General features: G+C 34.8%; 4 protein-coding genes across 4 annotated transcripts; all 4 read right to left on the reverse strand.

Annotated features, from left to right (window-relative positions):
- Nucleotides 1–829: 829 nt before the first annotated feature.
- On the reverse strand, nucleotides 830–1817 carry LOC139881544 (uncharacterized). Its single transcript, XM_071865997.1, has 3 exons — nucleotides 1800–1817; nucleotides 1436–1549; nucleotides 830–958 (listed from the first exon to the last, which is right to left on the reverse strand). The coding sequence occupies exons 1-3, from the start codon at nucleotides 1815–1817 to the stop codon at nucleotides 830–832; spliced, it is 261 nt and encodes an 86-aa protein (XP_071722098.1).
- A 699-nt stretch (nucleotides 1818–2516) lies between these two features.
- On the reverse strand, nucleotides 2517–7274 carry LOC139881554 (histidine kinase 1-like). The gene is given in 19 exon segments (XM_071866005.1): nucleotides 2517–2738; nucleotides 2812–2877; nucleotides 2880–3347; nucleotides 3349–3792; nucleotides 3877–4020; nucleotides 4105–4147; nucleotides 4238–4307; nucleotides 4390–4465; nucleotides 4467–4585; nucleotides 4718–4807; nucleotides 4902–4920; nucleotides 4922–5149; nucleotides 5151–5190; nucleotides 5359–5606; nucleotides 5691–5831; nucleotides 5833–6414; nucleotides 6416–6487; nucleotides 6568–6810; nucleotides 7083–7274. Coding segments are annotated over 19 exon segments (3507 nt in total).
- A 6605-nt stretch (nucleotides 7275–13879) lies between these two features.
- On the reverse strand, nucleotides 13880–15538 carry LOC139881556 (protein EARLY-RESPONSIVE TO DEHYDRATION 7, chloroplastic-like). The gene is given in 6 exon segments (XM_071866006.1): nucleotides 13880–14054; nucleotides 14168–14252; nucleotides 14338–14504; nucleotides 14581–15326; nucleotides 15328–15422; nucleotides 15526–15538. Coding segments are annotated over 6 exon segments (1281 nt in total).
- A 682-nt stretch (nucleotides 15539–16220) lies between these two features.
- LOC139881559 (26S proteasome non-ATPase regulatory subunit 4 homolog) lies at nucleotides 16221–18752 on the reverse strand. The gene is made up of 9 exons (XM_071866009.1): nucleotides 18741–18752; nucleotides 18528–18641; nucleotides 18107–18212; nucleotides 17545–17659; nucleotides 17246–17455; nucleotides 16859–17165; nucleotides 16578–16739; nucleotides 16407–16475; nucleotides 16221–16262 (listed from the first exon to the last, which is right to left on the reverse strand). The coding sequence occupies exons 1-9, from the start codon at nucleotides 18750–18752 to the stop codon at nucleotides 16221–16223; spliced, it is 1137 nt and encodes a 378-aa protein (XP_071722110.1).
- Between the last annotated feature and the right edge of the window lie 236 nt (nucleotides 18753–18988).

Below are 18988 nucleotides of genomic sequence, written 5' to 3' on the forward strand. Positions count from 1 at the left end.
AAAGATAAACAAATTGTTTGATGCTCCGTATAAGTCTAATTGTATTTATGTTTTTCCCCTGAACACCACTCGATTCCGAGCCTGCCATATGCTATATACACAATCCAAAAATGTCCATCTCCTGACCATAGCCAGAGTTGTCTTCCCTGACGCTTTCCGTGTAAACCAAATAACTTCCCTTCTCCACCTTCCTGGTTGCCTGTAAATTCTGCATCTCGGCAATAACATGTGCTCATGTATATACTTTCCCCCATGTTTTGAGGGCTTGTGGTGGTTTTCTGGATTTGAGAAGAGGCAGGGAGGTTCATGCCCATGCGCTGAGATTCGGGTTCGAGTCCGACGTTTGATGTGGTTTAATGCCTAGATCACTATGTATGTGAAGAGTGGTGATGTTCTGACTGCGAGGTTGGTGTTTGATGAAATGCCTAAGAGAGATCGGATATCATGGAATGCAATGATCTCAGGATATCGTGAGAATAGAGAATGTTTGGAAGGATTAAAGTTGCTTTTAATGATGCGGGAACTCTTGATTGTTCCGGATTTGATGACCATGACTAGTGTCCATATCAGCTTGGTCAGATTATTGGCGATGAGAGATTAGGCAGGGAGATTCATGGATACATAACGACAACAGGTATTGCATGTAGGCGAAATTGTGTTTTAGTGTAATAACTTGCGAAACATTTTCTACATAAATTAGATGTATCAGATATCACTCTCAGAACCAAAACTCCAATTACAAGATAACACAACGTAAAACGATGCTATAAATGTAAAAGCACAATAAGCATGATTAACAAGCATCTGCTACCATCTTCACAAAGAGTGACTAGAGCGTGTTGAAAATGTCAGTTTTGTCAAGTCGAGCTGTACCTGAGCTCGATGACCCACCCATGGCATCAGGAGAAGCTGCTTGCTGGGGTTCTCTCTTCAGGGAAGTCGGCAATCCTGATACCTCCTGAAATTGTATAACAAACAAACAAAATACAGGCCTGTGTGAAACATCCCCAAAAACATAAGACATCATAGTTATCACCGAAACAGATTAAAACTATTAAACCATCTGATATAGTGATCTATTCAAAAACCATCTATTTTTGTGCATGGAAATTTGAATCCTGATCAGGATTTACGTCACATTACAGTTTCGACAGATGCGATGCAATAGAGTGCAGGACAGGATTATTATGAGTGAAATATTCAGATCAAACAAGATAGTCACAAAATAAGGTGGTGGGCTAGTATGATCATGCCACCATCAAAAACACTATTACGTTTCAAATGGCGTGGATAAACGATTTTATAATCTGATAATGAAACCTCCAAAACAATTCTGCAAATTTAAGCTTTTCATCATATACATATCCTCTGGAGTACATCCAATCACCATAAGCTGTTCAATTCAAATATAAACAAAGACTCAATTTTTATTTACCTTCATTAGATGCATCCTCAAATCGCAAGGACGGACTTGATTCCCAACGGAAGCCATCACAAATTTTGAATACTGAAACATTACATCTGCAGCAACTTGCTTCTTTCCTTCAATCTGTTTGGATAAACAACAATCAACAAAAGAGAAGGGGGAAAAATTCCCAAAAAGGGAAATACAATTAACAACCGCAACAACAGAAATCAGCACAAACCCAGATTTTGATGTACAAAAAGAAGACAAATTGAAGCAAAAGGAGTTCAATTTGACTTGTATATAAATCGATCGCAATAGAATTAGGAAACCTCCATGAACTACGCAAAGCGGGAAATTACTATCGATTGAACGAGAACAAAGAACACAGTACCTCGTAATCATCTTTCATTGCACTGAGTGAGTGATTGCTGGAAAAAAAAGTTTGCACCAATTCAAGACTGCGGCAAATTGGGACGATTTTTTAAAATTTTTGTCTCGGGATGATATGTCAGTAAGAAATTTGGTATTTGGTCCTATGTATTTCAATATTATTCGATTTGGCCGATTGTTGAGCGCTTTTAGGGAGTTGTAATCTTGTCGAGTGTTTTTTATAGCGAGTTGTAGGCTTGTTGAGAACTTTTCTTTAGCGAGTTGTAGGCTTGTTGAGCGCTTTTGCTTTTAGTAAAGTGTAATAAGTATTACTTCAAAAACCCTAAAACAAGCGGCCAATTAGTTTCAGTTGGTTAGAGCGTCGTGCTAATAACGTGAAGATCACATGTATCTGTATAGGCCATTTTTTTCCATTCTTCTTCTCTTTTTTTTCTGGAATTTTTTTCACAATTTTCCACTAAAATTTTCTAAAACTTGGGAAAAACGGAGATGTTCGAAAATGTACTTTTCCAAATTGAGAAACGGAAAATTTACAAAGCGCGGACTATTTTACCTTTACATATATAGTCATAGATTACAAAATACATAAATCAAAAGCATGTGTTATTTTAATGAGGGTTACTATACTACACATACATCTCCTCTTGATTATATAAAAACTGAATCTTCTATGATGAGTAAAAATTTTTTGTTAGCTTTTTTGACTTTGCTGAGAAAGTTAGGAGGAGGAAGCTTTTGTGGTGAGTGAAAGAATGGTAGACACCATTAGCTTGAAGTCTATTGGCTTTGTTAGATAAGCATCCATCCCAACTTCCAGGCACTTGGCTTCGTCTGAGGACATCGCGTGTGCTGTCAACGCGACAATGGGGATATGCAAGCTTGTTCCAGCCTCCGATTTCCTAATAGTCTTTGTTGCTTCGTAGCCGTCCATCTTTGGCATCTACAAAAATCCTAACAAGTTAGCATCATCATCTTTAACAAAAAAGACCAAATACTTGAGCACAGTAACTTACCTGGCAATCCATTAGAACTAAGTCAAATGGAGGAGGGTCGCGGATTTCATCAGGATAATTATGATTTCATCTTGTTGGAGTATATCTGGCTGGCAATTGAGAACTTCTACCGCCTGCAAGCCATCCCCGACTGCGATCACGGTAGCCCCCATTTTCTCTAGCATTATGGTTGCAACTCTTTGGAGTACTGGTGTATCTTCTGCTAGAAGAATCCTCAGTCCATTAAGATCCTTTACAGCTTTGCTTGAATTTCCTTGCCCTAATTTCGGACTTGAGAAATTCTCAAAGTTTTTTATTGGCATTGCCTCAGGTTTTCCATCCTCTAGGATTGCTTCCTTGGAAAAAGGACGACCAAATTCCTTGATACTTTGTTTTTCAGTGCCAGAATCAGGAGTAGACCTTCCAGGAGTATCGGAATCTTCAGAGCTACCAATGTCAAAAGGAGAGGAATCAATCTCCAAACATTCATGCCCTTCGCCTTCATTCGATGTTCTTATCTTCTTCTGCAATTCAAGATTTCTGTCCTTCACAACAGTTTTCCAGGATATGAACCATCTTCGCCTTGTAGGCTGGCTTATTAATCATCAGTGTATGACCTTTTCGTCGAAGCTCCGTCTTGATCGCATTCGAAGTCTCGTGATTAAGCATCCAGGCAAACTTTGCTTTCCCGGAATATCGGTCGAGATAGTTAACTTGTTCCTTCCATATATCTGTGCTCAGGTCAAGAAGGCCTATATCGACGACGATGACGAAAACTGGGTTCTTCAGGTCTTGGATGTTTAAGACTTTGGCTCTCAGAAGTTCGTTTTGTGAGGATTGAGAATCAAAGCTTCCATTACGAAACTTGTGCATGAAAAAAGTTTCCTGGAGCACTTGTGTAAGTTCATTCCACTCGGATGCTTCGAAAGTGGACACTCCATTCTTGGATAACCACCTCGACATAATTATTCTGCTCATACTTCCATACCAAGCAAGTAGAACCTGAAATTCACATCTATTAGATTAGAGTTATTCAAAATTTAAAAGAAACACTTGGATCCGACCCTGGTCGGAAAGTTAACTCACCACTACACTATGATTTGGGAATTCAAATTGAATTCGCTGTTCTGTTTCAGCTTCTGCTGGTGTATTGAGGAGCAAGTATAGCTGCATTAGTGTTCCGGCACCATTCTTCTTTACCACCTTGATTTCTCCTCCCATTTTGTTAACCTGGAAGAATGAACTAATTAAGAGACATCATAACTTTACCAATCACAAGAAACCTAGCATTGGTTTTCTTGATGTATAGCTTACCAGGGTTCGTACAATGCAGAGTCCTAGACCAGTGCCGCCGTGCCTACAAAAGAATAATGTTATAGAAATCATTTACTAACTTAAGCCATTATAAGGAAATTTGATTGGTCTATTTTCTGATAGAGCTACATACAATCGAGTCGTGGAAGGATCTGCTTGCTCGAAGCTTTCGAATACAGACTCCCACTTGCTTGGATCAATTCCTGAAGAAAATGGGAATTAGTAACCTTGAAAAAGAAATGATACTTGAATGTTTTGAATGGATAGGGGTTGTAGAATTAATACCACAGCCTGTGTCATCCACTTCAAAGCGAAGAATCATTTTGTTTTCTTTCTTGCATTCTTTCTTGGGATGGTTTCCCCTGATGCTTCCATTTGGTCTTAAGTCCAGAATGTGATTTCTTGTGTCCTAAATGAAACTTCCCCGTGTCATTCATCGTGTTTGGATTCTCACACCATCCTCGCAGCACAACATGACCAGCTGCAAAATAAAAAACTTCTTCCAATTATTTCTGCACAATGTTTTTCTATTTTCATCAAAATTCTAATAGCAGAAATCGGAAAAACATGGCTGGACACTTTAACTAGTTCTAGATGTACTTTTTATACTTACATGAGGTGAACTTGATCGAATTACTTATTAAGTTTGCAAATATTTGAACAACTCGAGCAGAATCCCCACGTACTAATTTCGGCATATCATCTGTGGAAAGGAAACAAAATACAGATCAGAAACAGATAACTACAAACAATACAATTGAGAAATTTTCCAATTGCTTCATATCAAAACTATGTACCAGAGAGATCCAAAACAGTTTTCCACATTGTGGTTAATGCATTGGACAGAGAACATATCAACTAGCCCTTCGAGTTCTCGTCCCAAATCAAATTCGGCTTCTTCTAACACCAGTTTTCCAGATTCAACCTTGCTAAGATCCAAAATGTTGTTCAGAAGCCTTAGCAAGGCTGTCGAACACTTTCGAATCTGGGTAACTGTTGAATATTGTTCATTCGTCAGACAATCATCACATATCAGAATGTCCAAACAGCCCAATTACAGCAGCCATAGGTGTCCTCAATTCATGACTGTAATACATAAGCAAAGTACAATTGGTTTGTTACTTCTCATATACTACTTCCGTCTCAAAATACATGATGTAACATCATGTATTTTGAGACGGAGGGAGTAATATTATCCAAGCTTTCAGATATCCTAGTTAGGACTAAATCTATCTATGCAAATATAAAAATGACCTCATGTTTGCTAGAAACTGGCTTTTATAGTTGCTTGATGCCTCGGCTTTTCTTCTAGCGTCCAGGTGGCTGATCAATTCAGCTCTTAGTTTCATTTCCTTTGACACCCCATTGGTCAAGATCAATATGCAAACCCATCCAATTATAAGGATACATACCGATGCAGATATCAGTATCACCAGAGTTTTGACAGCTCTCTCATCCACTTTCCCCATTATAAATTTTCTCGGGATTATGATAACCCCCACCTGCAAAAAATTTATAGTTTGCCTTTTATATCTTGCTAGATAGTAAGCTGATGAAATTAACAGGGCACTGTAAGAAAAAGTTACCATCGGTAATTTCTTAAGATTGAGGAAAAATGAATCGATATAGTATTCCTGATGGCCCAATTTAGCATTCTCTACATGAACTACATGACCTGGAGGAAGTTTGTTGCCGTAAGCTCTACGCAACCACTCCGCTCCCATTTTTAATAACATGTTCCTCAGAATCGACAGCCATCATCAGCTTTGGCCCAGTCGTTGTGTTTCTTAGGAGAGGAGTGTTTGTCGACGTGGCGAGCAAGTAACCCTCTGGAGAAGTCAAGTAGATATGACCTCCATGAACTTCCACAAGCTCTTTCATCAATTGGCCTACGCTATAAAGCGCTGTAGTCACCCCAACAACCGCCACTATGCTCTCATTGGACGGGTCCCATACAGGTAATGCTGCAGAGAGCAACGGGGAATCCATATACTTGCTTACAGCAACGTGCCACGAGGCCACGCCATCTGGAACTTGGGAGATTCCTGCAATGTTTATGAGATCGTCTGGGGGAATTTTCCTCGGTTTTCCTATTCTAACCCCAGTGACAGGATCCAAAGGCTCACGATACCATATCGCTGAACTGTTTTCATGTATGGCGTTATTGCTCCAGCCTTGGTGTGAAGATAACAAGCTGGAATCGATCTTTGCTCCGCTCATCGAATAGTTTGATAGATCCGAGTAGATGTAGAATGTGTTGTTAGTTCTATGATCTCTATGGAAAGCCTGAACGAATCCGTTCCTGTAATTTTATGGTTATGGCATTGAGAGCCTTTTGAGGCGCGAACATAGCCCATGTTACATCTCTCATCATTTCATATAACTGCTAAAACCATAACACAAGCTGCAAAACATTAGTAACTGAAAACTAAAAATACAATAATGAGACGAGAAAATCCTGACCTCAACTTGCTGAACTTGCGTATTAGGATTGTTATATCGTTTGATGACGTACTCCGTGAGCTTAACCTGGGAATTCGTGATCTCTGTAGTAGAATTCAAGATGTTCCACATCCTAAGAATCGGACGCTGCAATAACTCATAACGAAGGCCTAATGCTAAGGTGTCTAGTGATTTCTTAGTATAGATCTTTGTGAAATGCCATGTCAATATTGTTAGCAGACCTATTAAAATTGCTAACATCACCTGCAATAATAATAACAATTAATCAATCAATGAAACAGAAACTCTATACATACATACATACATATATATATATATATATATATATGGTACTGAAATTTTAGTAACAAAATTAAAATGGCCAGAAAATTAAATGTCCTCTGTATAGATGCAGAGTAGTCTTTTCAAGACAACAATTTAATTTACTCAAACGGAAAAATCTCAGTTCGATTATTCGTAATACCAAATAAACTCGATACGAATTGGTAATGATTTTGAGATATGAAGGAACTAACCATGATTGCGAGACGAGCAACAAAGACACTGTAGTAAGAAGATAGGCAACGAGTAGTTGCATATTGGAAGTCATGCCGACTATTCTGCTCTACATCCCTGTGGAAAATTCTCCGGCCACGGGGAGCTGAGTTCCTTCTGATGGAAGTAACCAGACGAGAAACCCTAATACAGAATTTCCTAAGAACACTCATTCTTGCTTTTCTGTATGTGTACTTGGAGTAACGAGAAGAAGGTGTATTTTGTCTGCTACTTTTATGCCATTAAACAACAAGTCATGTGTTCTTAATTGCCTAGCTAGCTAAATGACAGATGGAGAGAGATAAGAGTATATATATGTATATGTGTGAGGTTTAAGTGGAGAGTTTATTTGAAAATGCTTATATGCATGCTTGCTTATTGTGAGATCATTCCCCACTTCCTTTTTAACACAAATCTCCTTTCCAATATCGCCACTTTCTCTAAAGTGGAGAAGAGAGAGTGACACACCAAAAACACAAGTTTGTGTTCGTAGATCGGAAGGGTCGACCTCGTCCTTTAAACATGAGTTCACGAGTTCGATAGAGTTGACATTCATTCGCACCCTTCGGTAGATTGAATTGTGCGCTGACGACAAGCCTAATAGTAATTCAAAATGCGTAATATAAATTCACCATTTAAAAAAAAAACATAGAGATCGCTGATAGAGGAGCGACAGAACTTACCATAAAATATATTTATATATTTTCATTAAATTTTTTTTAGTGATGTTTATGTTAAAGAAGTATAGCTCCGCTACAGCTTCTCAGCTTATAGACAGCGCCATCTACAGGGAATGTCACATTTTATATTATATTATATATATATATATATTTTTTATCATAGATTAGAGAGACTCTTTCAATTTGTTTCAATTGCAATTCAATTACAAATTTTATTATCAAATCAATATCCGACAAATGGCGTTTTATTAACAAATAATAATTTGACACATGTATATAAGAACTTTAAGTTTAATTAGGTTTCAAGTTACAATTTTTAAGTCAATGATATTATTTTTTTTCTTTTTCTAATTAAAAAAATCAAAATACAATAAAAACATAATGATTTCTAATAAAATTCCACCAATTACTTTTTCTTAATATAATAATTTTATTCCTAATCAATTCCCTATCCATTATTTTAAAAAATTCTAATAAAATTCTAATACACTATATTTTTTTTCTATTTTTTTTATTAAAATAATTTTTTCCTAATAAAAATTTATTATATTTTTTTTTCCTATTTCTAATTAAAATAGAAATTTTTTTTTCCTATTCAAACAGGCATATTGTTAAAAAAATTATTCCTAATAAAATAATAGTATATATTATTTTTTTCTAATTTTTTTATTAAACTATATTCCTCATTTTAGAACTTTAAGTTTAATTAAGTTTTAAATTACAATTTTAAATTTATGATTTTTCCTATTTAGGAAATCAAAACAATAAGAACATATTCCTAATAAAATTATAATACAATATATTTTTTTCTAATTTTTTTATCTAACAATTTCTCCTACTTAAAATCCATTATATTTTTTTTTCCTATTTCTAATTAAAATAGGCACATCTTATTTTTTTCTATTCAAACGGACATATTGCTAAAAAAATATTATTCCTAATCAAATTAAAAATATATATCATTATTTTTTCAAATTTTTTTATTAAACTATTATTCCTAATAAAAATTCGCTATATTTTTTCCTATTATTAATTAAAATGGACAAATCTTATTTTTTCAAACAAAATAAATTTTTAATTCTAATAGGATTGTATATTTTAAAATAAAATCAAAATAATTCTAATTGATTTAAAGTTAAAATAATTTCTTTTTGATATAATATTTGACATAAATTTAATAATGTTTAATGCAAATAATTATTATATAATTTTATGTAATATAAATTTAAATTATTTATTTTTAAAGATACGGATTTTCCGTCCATCGGACGGGTTCACTGACTATTATATAATAGCAAGAATTTTTTAATTTTAAATTTATTTTAATTATAAATTCAATTATAAATTTTATTTTCAAATCAATATCTGATACATGGCGTTTTTAATAACGAAATCTTTATATATTTACAATAGCGAGATTTTTTCAATTTTAATTTTAAATCTGTTTCAATTGCAAACTTTATTGTGAAATCAACATCCGACACATGTATTTTTATTAACGAATAGTAATTTGACCCACGTATTTTAGAACTTTGAGTTTAATTAGGTTTCAAGTTATAATTTTAAGTCAATGGTATTTTTTTTTCCTATTCTAATTAGGAAATCAAAACACAATAATAATATAATGATTCCTAATAAAATTTTATCAATTACCTTTTTTTAATATAATAATTCTATGTCTAATTAGAAATCTATTCTCTACGAATTTTATTCTCATTGATCGTAACTAAAACGAGCATATATAAAATATATATACCTGTGTATATATATATATATATATCTTTTATTGTCGAATTAATTTCGACTCATAGTTTTTTATTAGCGAATCAAATTTGACACATGAATTTTTTTTCCTATATATTATTTAAAAAATTATTCTTAATAAAATTCTAATACACTATATATATATTTTTTTCTAATTTTCTTATTAAACAATTTTTCTTAATTAAAAATCTATTATATTCTTTTTTTTCCTATTATAATTAAAAACGGACACATCTTCTTTTTTCCAATTCAAACGGACATATTATTTAAAAAATATTTCTAATCAATATATATTATTTTTTTTAAATTTTTTTATCAAATTATTATTCCTAATAAAAATTCGCTATATTTTTTTTTATTTTCCTAACTAAAATGGGCATATCTTATTTTTCAAACAATAAGAACAATTAAATTGATTAGATGCAATTATAAATTTTATTATCAAAATAAATCTTGACACGTAACTTTTATTTTTTTCTATGTTTATTATTTTTGAAAACGGAATAAATTATTAATTCTAATAGAATCGTAGATTTTGAAATAAAATTAAAATAATTATAATTGATATAAAATTAAAATAATTCCCTTTTAATATAATATTTAACATATGTTTAATAATATTTAATACAAGTCATTATTACATAATTTTTCATATGATATATTTAAATTATTAATTTTTAAAAGTACGGATTTTTCGTCCAACAGACGGGCCCACTAACTTGTGTAAACTTTACTTAAAGTCAAAATTTTTAATCCAAAATTTTTGTTTTCTTTTTATTTTTTTTTTAATCAACAAGAATATTACATTATATGCACAAGATTTTATCACAACTTGGAGTACAATTTGGAATCAATTTATCAGGAAGGTGTCAAGTAACTTGTATGTATGTGGCCAGCATTTTGCCCTGTCCCCATAAATATTTAACCAGGAGTAAGCTAGCTGACTAGTCACAAGAAAAGAAAGGTCACCCAACTAGCATGAAATACTATTACGTACAGTAAATATGACTATTGAAGATGTATTATTAAAGATATATTTGTTTGGACTTAAAAAATTTCTAATTTTATATCTTAATAATCGGTATGTGTTGAGATTCAAACATTTTAATTTAAAAAAAAATATACACACGACTAGGTTGGCCATTTAAAATGTCTTCAATCGTTTCTCTACCTTCAATATTTGTAATTGATTTTTTTTATGATAAATTAATTATTAATTAAATGTTGAAACATTTTAACCTAGCATGATTTTTTAGCAATCAATCACGTACATTCTTACTCACTATAGTGATAATAAGGGATCATGCATTTTGTAATAAAAGCACATATGTATATTGCACCATGATCGATGGAATTTGAATCATTCTAGTGGAGTTGCCACTAATCTAATCTTCTACTTATTATTATTATTATTATTATTATTATTATTATTATTATAATATGATAATCTTCTACTTATTTGGAAATTTCGCATTGGCCATTTTAATTTTGTCTCTTTCGATCGATCACCAATCTTGGTTTTAAACATTTATATTCATAAGTTCGGTCACATTTATATCGACCAAATATCTATATATGTTTTTGTTCGTTCATATTATTATGGAATTGTTAAATTATTGTATAAAACTAAATACGATTTTTTATTAAAGAAATATTATTATCTGTCCTGAGATTTTAGACCTTCTTTTTGTAACATGAACCAAATCAATTATTAATTCATCAATATAAAAAATTAATAATCAAAAGGTGAAAGGAACTAGATCCTAACCCATGCTCCTTTAAAACTATAAAATATTCAACACCATGAGAAGGTGTAGACTAATTAGTTTAAGAAGAAACTAAGAGTAAAGATAAGTGACTAGGTATAATTTAATCAAAGAAAATTGAGAAACTAGTGATCAATTTGTGATAATGATTATTTATTTAATTTATTTTAATTTAGTTGTAAAAGCACATAGATATGAAAGCATAACAACACATTACCTGGTAATGACTGACCAAAATTAATTGGTTAATTGGCTGCCATTTATTAACTAGATCAACCACACACTGTCTCAGAAAACTAATTAAGGTTACTTTTAGTGGTTTAGTGCATTAAGAGGTGTAAGCATAAAATTTACTTTCGATTATTAGAAGAGACTAAAATTGGTTAAAGCTTTCTCCCACAAAGTTCGAGCAATAGTGAAGCGATGTCGTGGAAATTTATAGATACCTACTAGATCATCTCCATGCTGGTTCAATGGTCGACCGACTATTGGCCATAATATATACATACATATATATATATATATAGTGGGGTGTTTAAAATATAATACCGTGAGCCACAAAGTCGACCTTCTAATTAATGGTAAGTGTGGATTATACTAGTGTTTAGTGATTGTGTAGTCACAAAATGGGAGTGTATATATATATATATGATTTAATTTCCATCTAAAATTATCTGAGGACTGAGTTTGTATGAGTAATTAAAATCTTTGAATAATATTTTAAAAAAATTAATCAAAACGTTTAAAAACTGATATTCTTACGATCTTAAATTTTGTGATATGCTAGCTTTAATTTTGTGACAAACGGAATCACATAATTAACTTCATTGCCATACAAGTGTGGGGAGGAGTATTCGATTCGTTGAGATTAAATTTTTCTTTTTTTGTAAAATAAAGAGAATCAAATACTTAATATTTAAACTATTAAGAAAAAAACTTATTTGAAAAAAGAAAATTAAGAATATTTCGCAACTGTACCTTCCAAAGTCCCACGTATGCTGTTCCTCCTCCAGCACTGCAAAAGGAAATAAAATAAAATAAACTTGTTTAATTCAATATATATATATCGTATTTTATTGGTTGGTGATAATCGACGTATCACAAAATGTGGCCTCCTACATAAGCTTGGACTAAAGCTTCAAGGAAAATCCATTGCCGAGTAGGAGTAAAAGTCAATAGACTTGGTAATTAGGGTTGAATGCATTTGATCGCTCCAAAAATCTGTTCATAAATAAATATATTACTTTCAAGATGATATACGAACGAATAAATTGTGATCATTTTTTCATGAAAGAATATGATATTTTATTTTGATTTATATTTTTGAACTCATTTGGTGCATTTTTATTTTTGTTTTCAATTTATTTGGTTAAAACATGACTTTTTTTTTTGTCTCTTATCTATTTTGATTCGAAACGGTTCACTTTGAGTTTCAGCAAGGTCTACTATCATGTCTTATCGGGACCCATTTAGAAAGGGGACTGAAGATGCATGTTTGTCTATCAATCTGTCTATATGGTGATGTTAAAAGGAAAAAAGACGAATTAAGAGGAAGGAGATAAAGAAAACCTTAGGGTCCGTTCGTTTCGTGGTTTGCGGATGCTCGTGCATGTCTTTGAGATTGTTCGAAGCATGTTCGAGCATGTTCAAGTATCCACAAACCACGAAACGAAAGGACCCTTAAAACTTGAAAATATGTGATACTGGTAGACTTGAGTACTGTATAGATAACGATGTGATAATTTTCTTTTATATATGTTGACAAAAGGAAGCATCAGAATAAAGGGTAAGATTCTATCTCTATATATGAAATCAACTTTCCGATCGATCGAAGACATGGAAAACTAGCTTTAAGGGAACTTGGCATGGCAGTCCCAATCATTAGAGTTGAAATTTTAAAAACATTGTACTTAGCATGCACAACAGAAAAGGCAAACAACCAAAATAAAAATAAATATATAGAGTGTGTGTGTCGTTTCACCAAGTCCATTGAATTATTTATCAAACAGTACGATGATGTTTTAGGTTTAGCTCGATAAAAGGATGAATCAGTCATTTCATGACCTTTAGTATGTCTAATAAAGTTCAAGCTACATGAGGTGATCATGGCAACAACTGGATTACTAAGCCCTAAAAAAATTTAAATCTAAGGCCTTCTTCGGTGGTGAAGCGAAGGCCCATCTAGAATGAAATTAAGGGACATAAAGATAGTTTCTGGATTGTGAGGGAGGTAGTCAAAATCGGGTACCATGATAGGAACAGACGATGTGTGCAGTGTGATGTGGAACGAGAAGCAGTGAAAACGCTAAGTTTCAAAAATTATTTCTACATTTTAATTATATCAAATATTTATAAATATATGGAAAAAGAAAGATTGAAATGAATATTAAATAAGTTTAAGGACTAAAATGAAAAAACTATAAAACTTAACAAAGCATAACGGTAGGAATTGCATTCCTATCAATCCTATATTTCGACACGAAGTTCCGGCCGTTCCTATATGTCCGTTCCAAAGGTTAAGAATCGGTACGCTAAGCAATGTAGGATTTTCGGATCATGATTGTGAGATTACTTCTTGTTGGAAGCAGCAGCTTTAACAGCATGCTTAGCAAGAGTGGAAGGCTTGAAAGCGCTTTTGGGGTGAAGAGATTTCCTTATCTTGAATGCAGCCCAAGCTGTTCCCATCGCATGCCCCGCTGCATTCCGCCCTTCGTTCGTTGCCTCTCCTGCCTTCTCCCCATACCTACATTACAAACATGCAAACAAAAAATTCTTCTAAGCAATATTCCCAATCTATCTACCCACAATTTACTTATCGCTAAAGCTCAAGTACTTACTATAAAGGTGTTTACTTACTTATGGGAGACGAGTTCTGTTGTCACTGTGTTTGATGTCGACATCATATTCCTTCCCGATACTTTGAAAGCATCACGCACTTTATCTACACGAGAGAGGGACGGTGATAAAAAAACCGTCATCTATTTGAAGACGATGGCAATTAAAAAATCCTATTTCAGTTAACGTACCGAATCCATCCAAGGAAGCAAGGACGACTTCTGCAGGCAGTAAGGAACCCAATTTCTTGCCAACTCTAGAATTGGAAACCGACCTCGTGAAGAATCCTGAGACTTTGATTACGCCTTACAGAACACCATTGGCAACCGTCTCCGTCGTCTCCGTCATCCTCTTCACTCTATAATACCAACATTCAAAAACATGCTTAATAAAAAAAGAAAGTTGTTTCAAGTAGAGAAATGTCACATTATTACCTTTGGATCCTTTTCAAAGCTTCAGGACTAATCTCAGCATCCACCTCATTCTTAGCCATCCTTTTCTTCATCACATCATTTCCCCATTTCAACCTCTCCACTGTTACATCTCCACACCATAGAATCCCTTTAATCAGTTGTCCTGAACCAGTCGCGATCAACTTCGCCGCACTCCCACTGTAATCCTCTACATTAGGTGCCAGAGTGGTCCAATACGCCACGCTCCTCTCTTCCATCATCTTCATCTCTTTCTTCTCCAGATCACATGGTGCCATTTCCTTCTCCAATTTCCCATCCAACAATTGATCTTTCTCCTTTACGTTGTCTGAAACCTCGTGCACCGAAAAGCTACTGTAATTCTTCAAAACCTCATCCAATCCCTTTAGCTTCTCCTCTTGTCCTTTCGATGCGATCGTCAATCCATAATTCAACATATCTGAATCGTCACCGTCTTCATCGTCACTACTCGACTCAGATTTCGGCTTAGATTTAGGCTTCTCCGCCATACGAATGGAGAAGAAGTAATGTGAATGGTCAACCTTAACAGCGGGTCCGTCTTTCGTCAACGGCCACTGGATTTCATCACCGACACGAGCAACCACTGCGACGACGTTCTGATCTTGAATGATTCGGATAATTGAGAGATCGCCGCAAGCGAGCTCAACACTGCACGATTTATCAATCAGATGAAGGATTGAACCAGGAATTGTTATCAGGAGCTCCTCCGTCGACTGCGGTGGCGCCGACGGCGGCACTTGGATCGTGAGCGTGCGTTGATGCGTAATTCTCCGGAAAGAGGTCGTTAACCAGGTCGCTCATTTCGATGGTTGGTAGAGTTTGTTCTACGACGAGGATGGTCGTTGTTGATGATGATTATGAGAGTATGGGTTTGATTCCGGATTCGAATTGATGACTTCGGGATAGAGCGAGGGTGCTTGTTAGGGCCTTGGGACGACATTTTTGTTCTTCCGAATTGTTAATTTCAGTTTTATTAATCGGAATTTAGTGACGGGGAAGATATAATATACCAGTTTCCGGCGATAGATTATTGGCAGTTATACTTAAAACGGCCTAGGGGAGGAATTCCCGCGCACATTTCGGTAACAGATCACCTGTTTGGACTAAATTACCCTCCTCAATATTTTCTTCGTCTTTTAAGTACAAAGAATTTTTACTGTCCCCTTAAAAATTACTATTATTGGTCATGAAACAAAATACTCCCTCCGCACACCTGGGCCAGGGCAAATTGGTGTGCATCGCCTCTCTTTAATCGTAACCGAGAGATTCCGTCCGAAAATACATGTCTCTCGTGTATTTTCAAATAGAGGTAATAATTTCTCGGCAATTTCTTTATAGCCCTTGTCGAAATTCCCAATCTCCTAAACTTGCCTCGAATAATTTTTAGCTCAATCTTATCAGAGCAGACTAGTCCTAAGTTAAAATTGTTCAGAGTCGAAATTAACTAGAAAACAGTCAAATTAAATCACCAGAAAACGATGTTTTTACAATGTTTTATGAACAATAGAGGCGCACGGCTTATGAAAGTATCCAAACAACCACAATGTGCTCCACTTCCAATGGAACAACTGAACTAAAATTTTCAATTCGAATCTGTCTTGTTAAGACAGGCGAGAACATCATCACTTCTCCTCTTTCGTTTCTTTGCCTTTGTCATTTTCGTCCTTCAGTTGGGCCTGCAAATACCGGGAAAAAGAAATGAGTGACATCATCACCGTATTCTTAATCGGATTCGAAAAACAAAGTGGTTGAGAGGAAAGTCTCCAAAATTTATAAATTATCCCACTAGGGAATTTTTAGTATCGCACCTCAGTTTGGGTTTGCATGGAAGCCAGCAAATCTTTAATCGATGGATCATTAGGATCAACCCCAGGAAGCTGCACAATCATTGAAATCGCAACATGTAAATTTAGAGGAAAAATTTTTGCTTTCGTTTTCTCAGCTGAAGGTTTTACATCATCAGAATTTAGATGACATACCGTTGCAAGGATGGATGAGACGAAAGATTGATCACCCAACACTTTGTTAGCATCTGTCTGATCCGAAGAATCAGACATATCTGTGTCTTTCATTTCACTTGTTTGTGCTGGCTCATCCATTGACATTTTCAGGGCTTGCTGTAGCAAAGCATTCTCCTCTTCCTGTTGAGAATAAACAAAACATTCAAAATAGATTACGTTGCAACTATCAATGTAAGGTTTCCCATGCAACCACTCTAAAAAGGGAAAGCAGATGGCCGAAATCAGAAAATTATACTTACTGTTAAATCGTTTGTCCTAGTCTCAGTTTCAGAGGTGCCAGCAAGATCAGTCATGGTTGCATCTTGTGAAGTTGATTTCTCTTCGCCCCCTTGTTCTTGTATGGAACCATCCTCAGCAGCCCTTCTAGCTGCTGCTTCTTGCCTGGCCCTCTCCTCTTCCATAGAAACTCTTAGCGCAAGGGCCAACTCTGGGTCTAGGTTTGGATCCACACCAAAATCAAAGCCAGAAACGCCACCAGCCGCAGCTGCCGCCGCTGCTGCTGCGAAACCACTGCCACCCTCGCCATCTCCAGTAAAGATGGGTGAACTACAATGCAAAATGAAAATATGAACTTCACACCAGTAGATTAAGACAAACAGGATGGCAGATATAAGAAAGCTACAAACCTTATAAGAACATCAGACAGAGCATTTTGACCCGGAGGTACGCAAATATAGTGGCTGGTGTCATTGTTATTCACAGCTGAAAGAAGAGCTTCAAGCTTTTCTGTTTTCCCTTCGTCTTCCTGACCGAAGTTGACGATGTCAAGAGCTATGCTATTCTTTTTCAACTTCTTTCCGATCATCTCCACCGCCTTCTTCTCATGTTTAATAGGACTGCAAAGGCATATGACAGATCAATTAAAAAAATATAACATAAATGCCAACATGCTAACGTAAAACTATCCTTGGGGTTCTGGACTGACCTTCCGGCAAACACGATAATCCTTTGCTGCTGCTTTTTATTTTGGCGATGTTTAAGAGCTAACTGAGCAACCTGAATTCCAGCAGCTAGGTCCATCTCTCCACCAATTTCCAAACCTGATTCAAATGATGAAGATTGGAGACAAGTAAGAAAAAGTGGAACCATGGAAGGAAGGATTAGAGCGAGAATGGACCTTTTTATTTTCATGAAAAGGAAGTTTCATCAAAATGAAGCTAAAAATACTACAAAGTTAATGCCTATTTGAGACACCACATTTGTTAACAAAAAGCCGGTACCAAATGAAACAGAAGCATAATAAATTAAATCCCAATCCTGCTATCTCCTTTCAGCCGTCCTGTCAACACGGAATATATATCCTTCTAAAGATGCAATTCATTCTAATTTCAGCGACTTTAGTTATACAACCAAGTTGTAATATTCAAATTCTCAATCCATAAAATCCCACCAGTACTTATTACGCCTATTTCGTATCTAATGCTTCTATTGAACTATTCAGTTTCTTAAAGTAAATTATTAATAAATAAGCGAGCTAAACAACTAACCATGCATGCAAGCTAAAATCTTGCCGAGATCACTGGTAGGTGTGACCAATACTCGAACACCTTTTCCGGCCATAGTTAGAAGTCCCACTGTGTTTTCTGGATTGGACTGCACAAAAAACACCAGAACGCATAAATTTAGCTTAAATACTGCATACACAGAAAATTCCTAAAAACACTTGTCTACACATACAATACATCAACTAAACCCTAGATTTGCACCTTTAATCTACAACAAGTCAGCTTAACTAGTTACACGAAGATTTCAAAACTATACACAAATCAATTTGAAAAGCCACTCGAGCTATAATTCAGATAATAATATCAACGTACTTGACTTCTTTGTTTCAATTTGACGAAACAAAGACACACATCGCTGCACAGTAAACGCTAACAATTGAAAATTAAATAAAATAAAAAATACCTGAGTTTTTGCTCCGCATATGAGATTAATGGCGTCAGCCTGAGCTTGGAACCTTGAAGGAGAGTAATCGCCATTACGCATCCACTCCGAGTTATCGATGCAGATCATCGTCGCCTAATTTAAAAAGAGAAAGCAATAAAGAGCAGAATTCATTAAGATTAAGCATGATATTGATTCATTAACAAAAGAAAAACAGACAATTGAATGTTTTACCTCGAGCACCATGGTTGCTGTTCTCGACTGAGAAGCTTGATTGATTGATGGAGAGAGAGAGCTTTAAGGAAAGTTTTATGCCTGTTGAATTTTGATCTGGTGTTAACTTGTGCGAGAGGAGATCTCTCGTAGCTCCTAGTAGTTCATAATGATTTGGGTTTATCTACATATATTTGGGTTTGTTCCCATCCAACTGGTTCATAATCGGTCCAATTAAAATCATCGATTTGATTCGATACGTTTTCTCG

This window comes from Rutidosis leptorrhynchoides, unplaced genomic scaffold, assembly GCF_046630445.1.
Source record: "Rutidosis leptorrhynchoides isolate AG116_Rl617_1_P2 unplaced genomic scaffold, CSIRO_AGI_Rlap_v1 contig170, whole genome shotgun sequence".
NCBI lineage: Eukaryota > Viridiplantae > Streptophyta > Magnoliopsida > Asterales > Asteraceae > Rutidosis > Rutidosis leptorrhynchoides.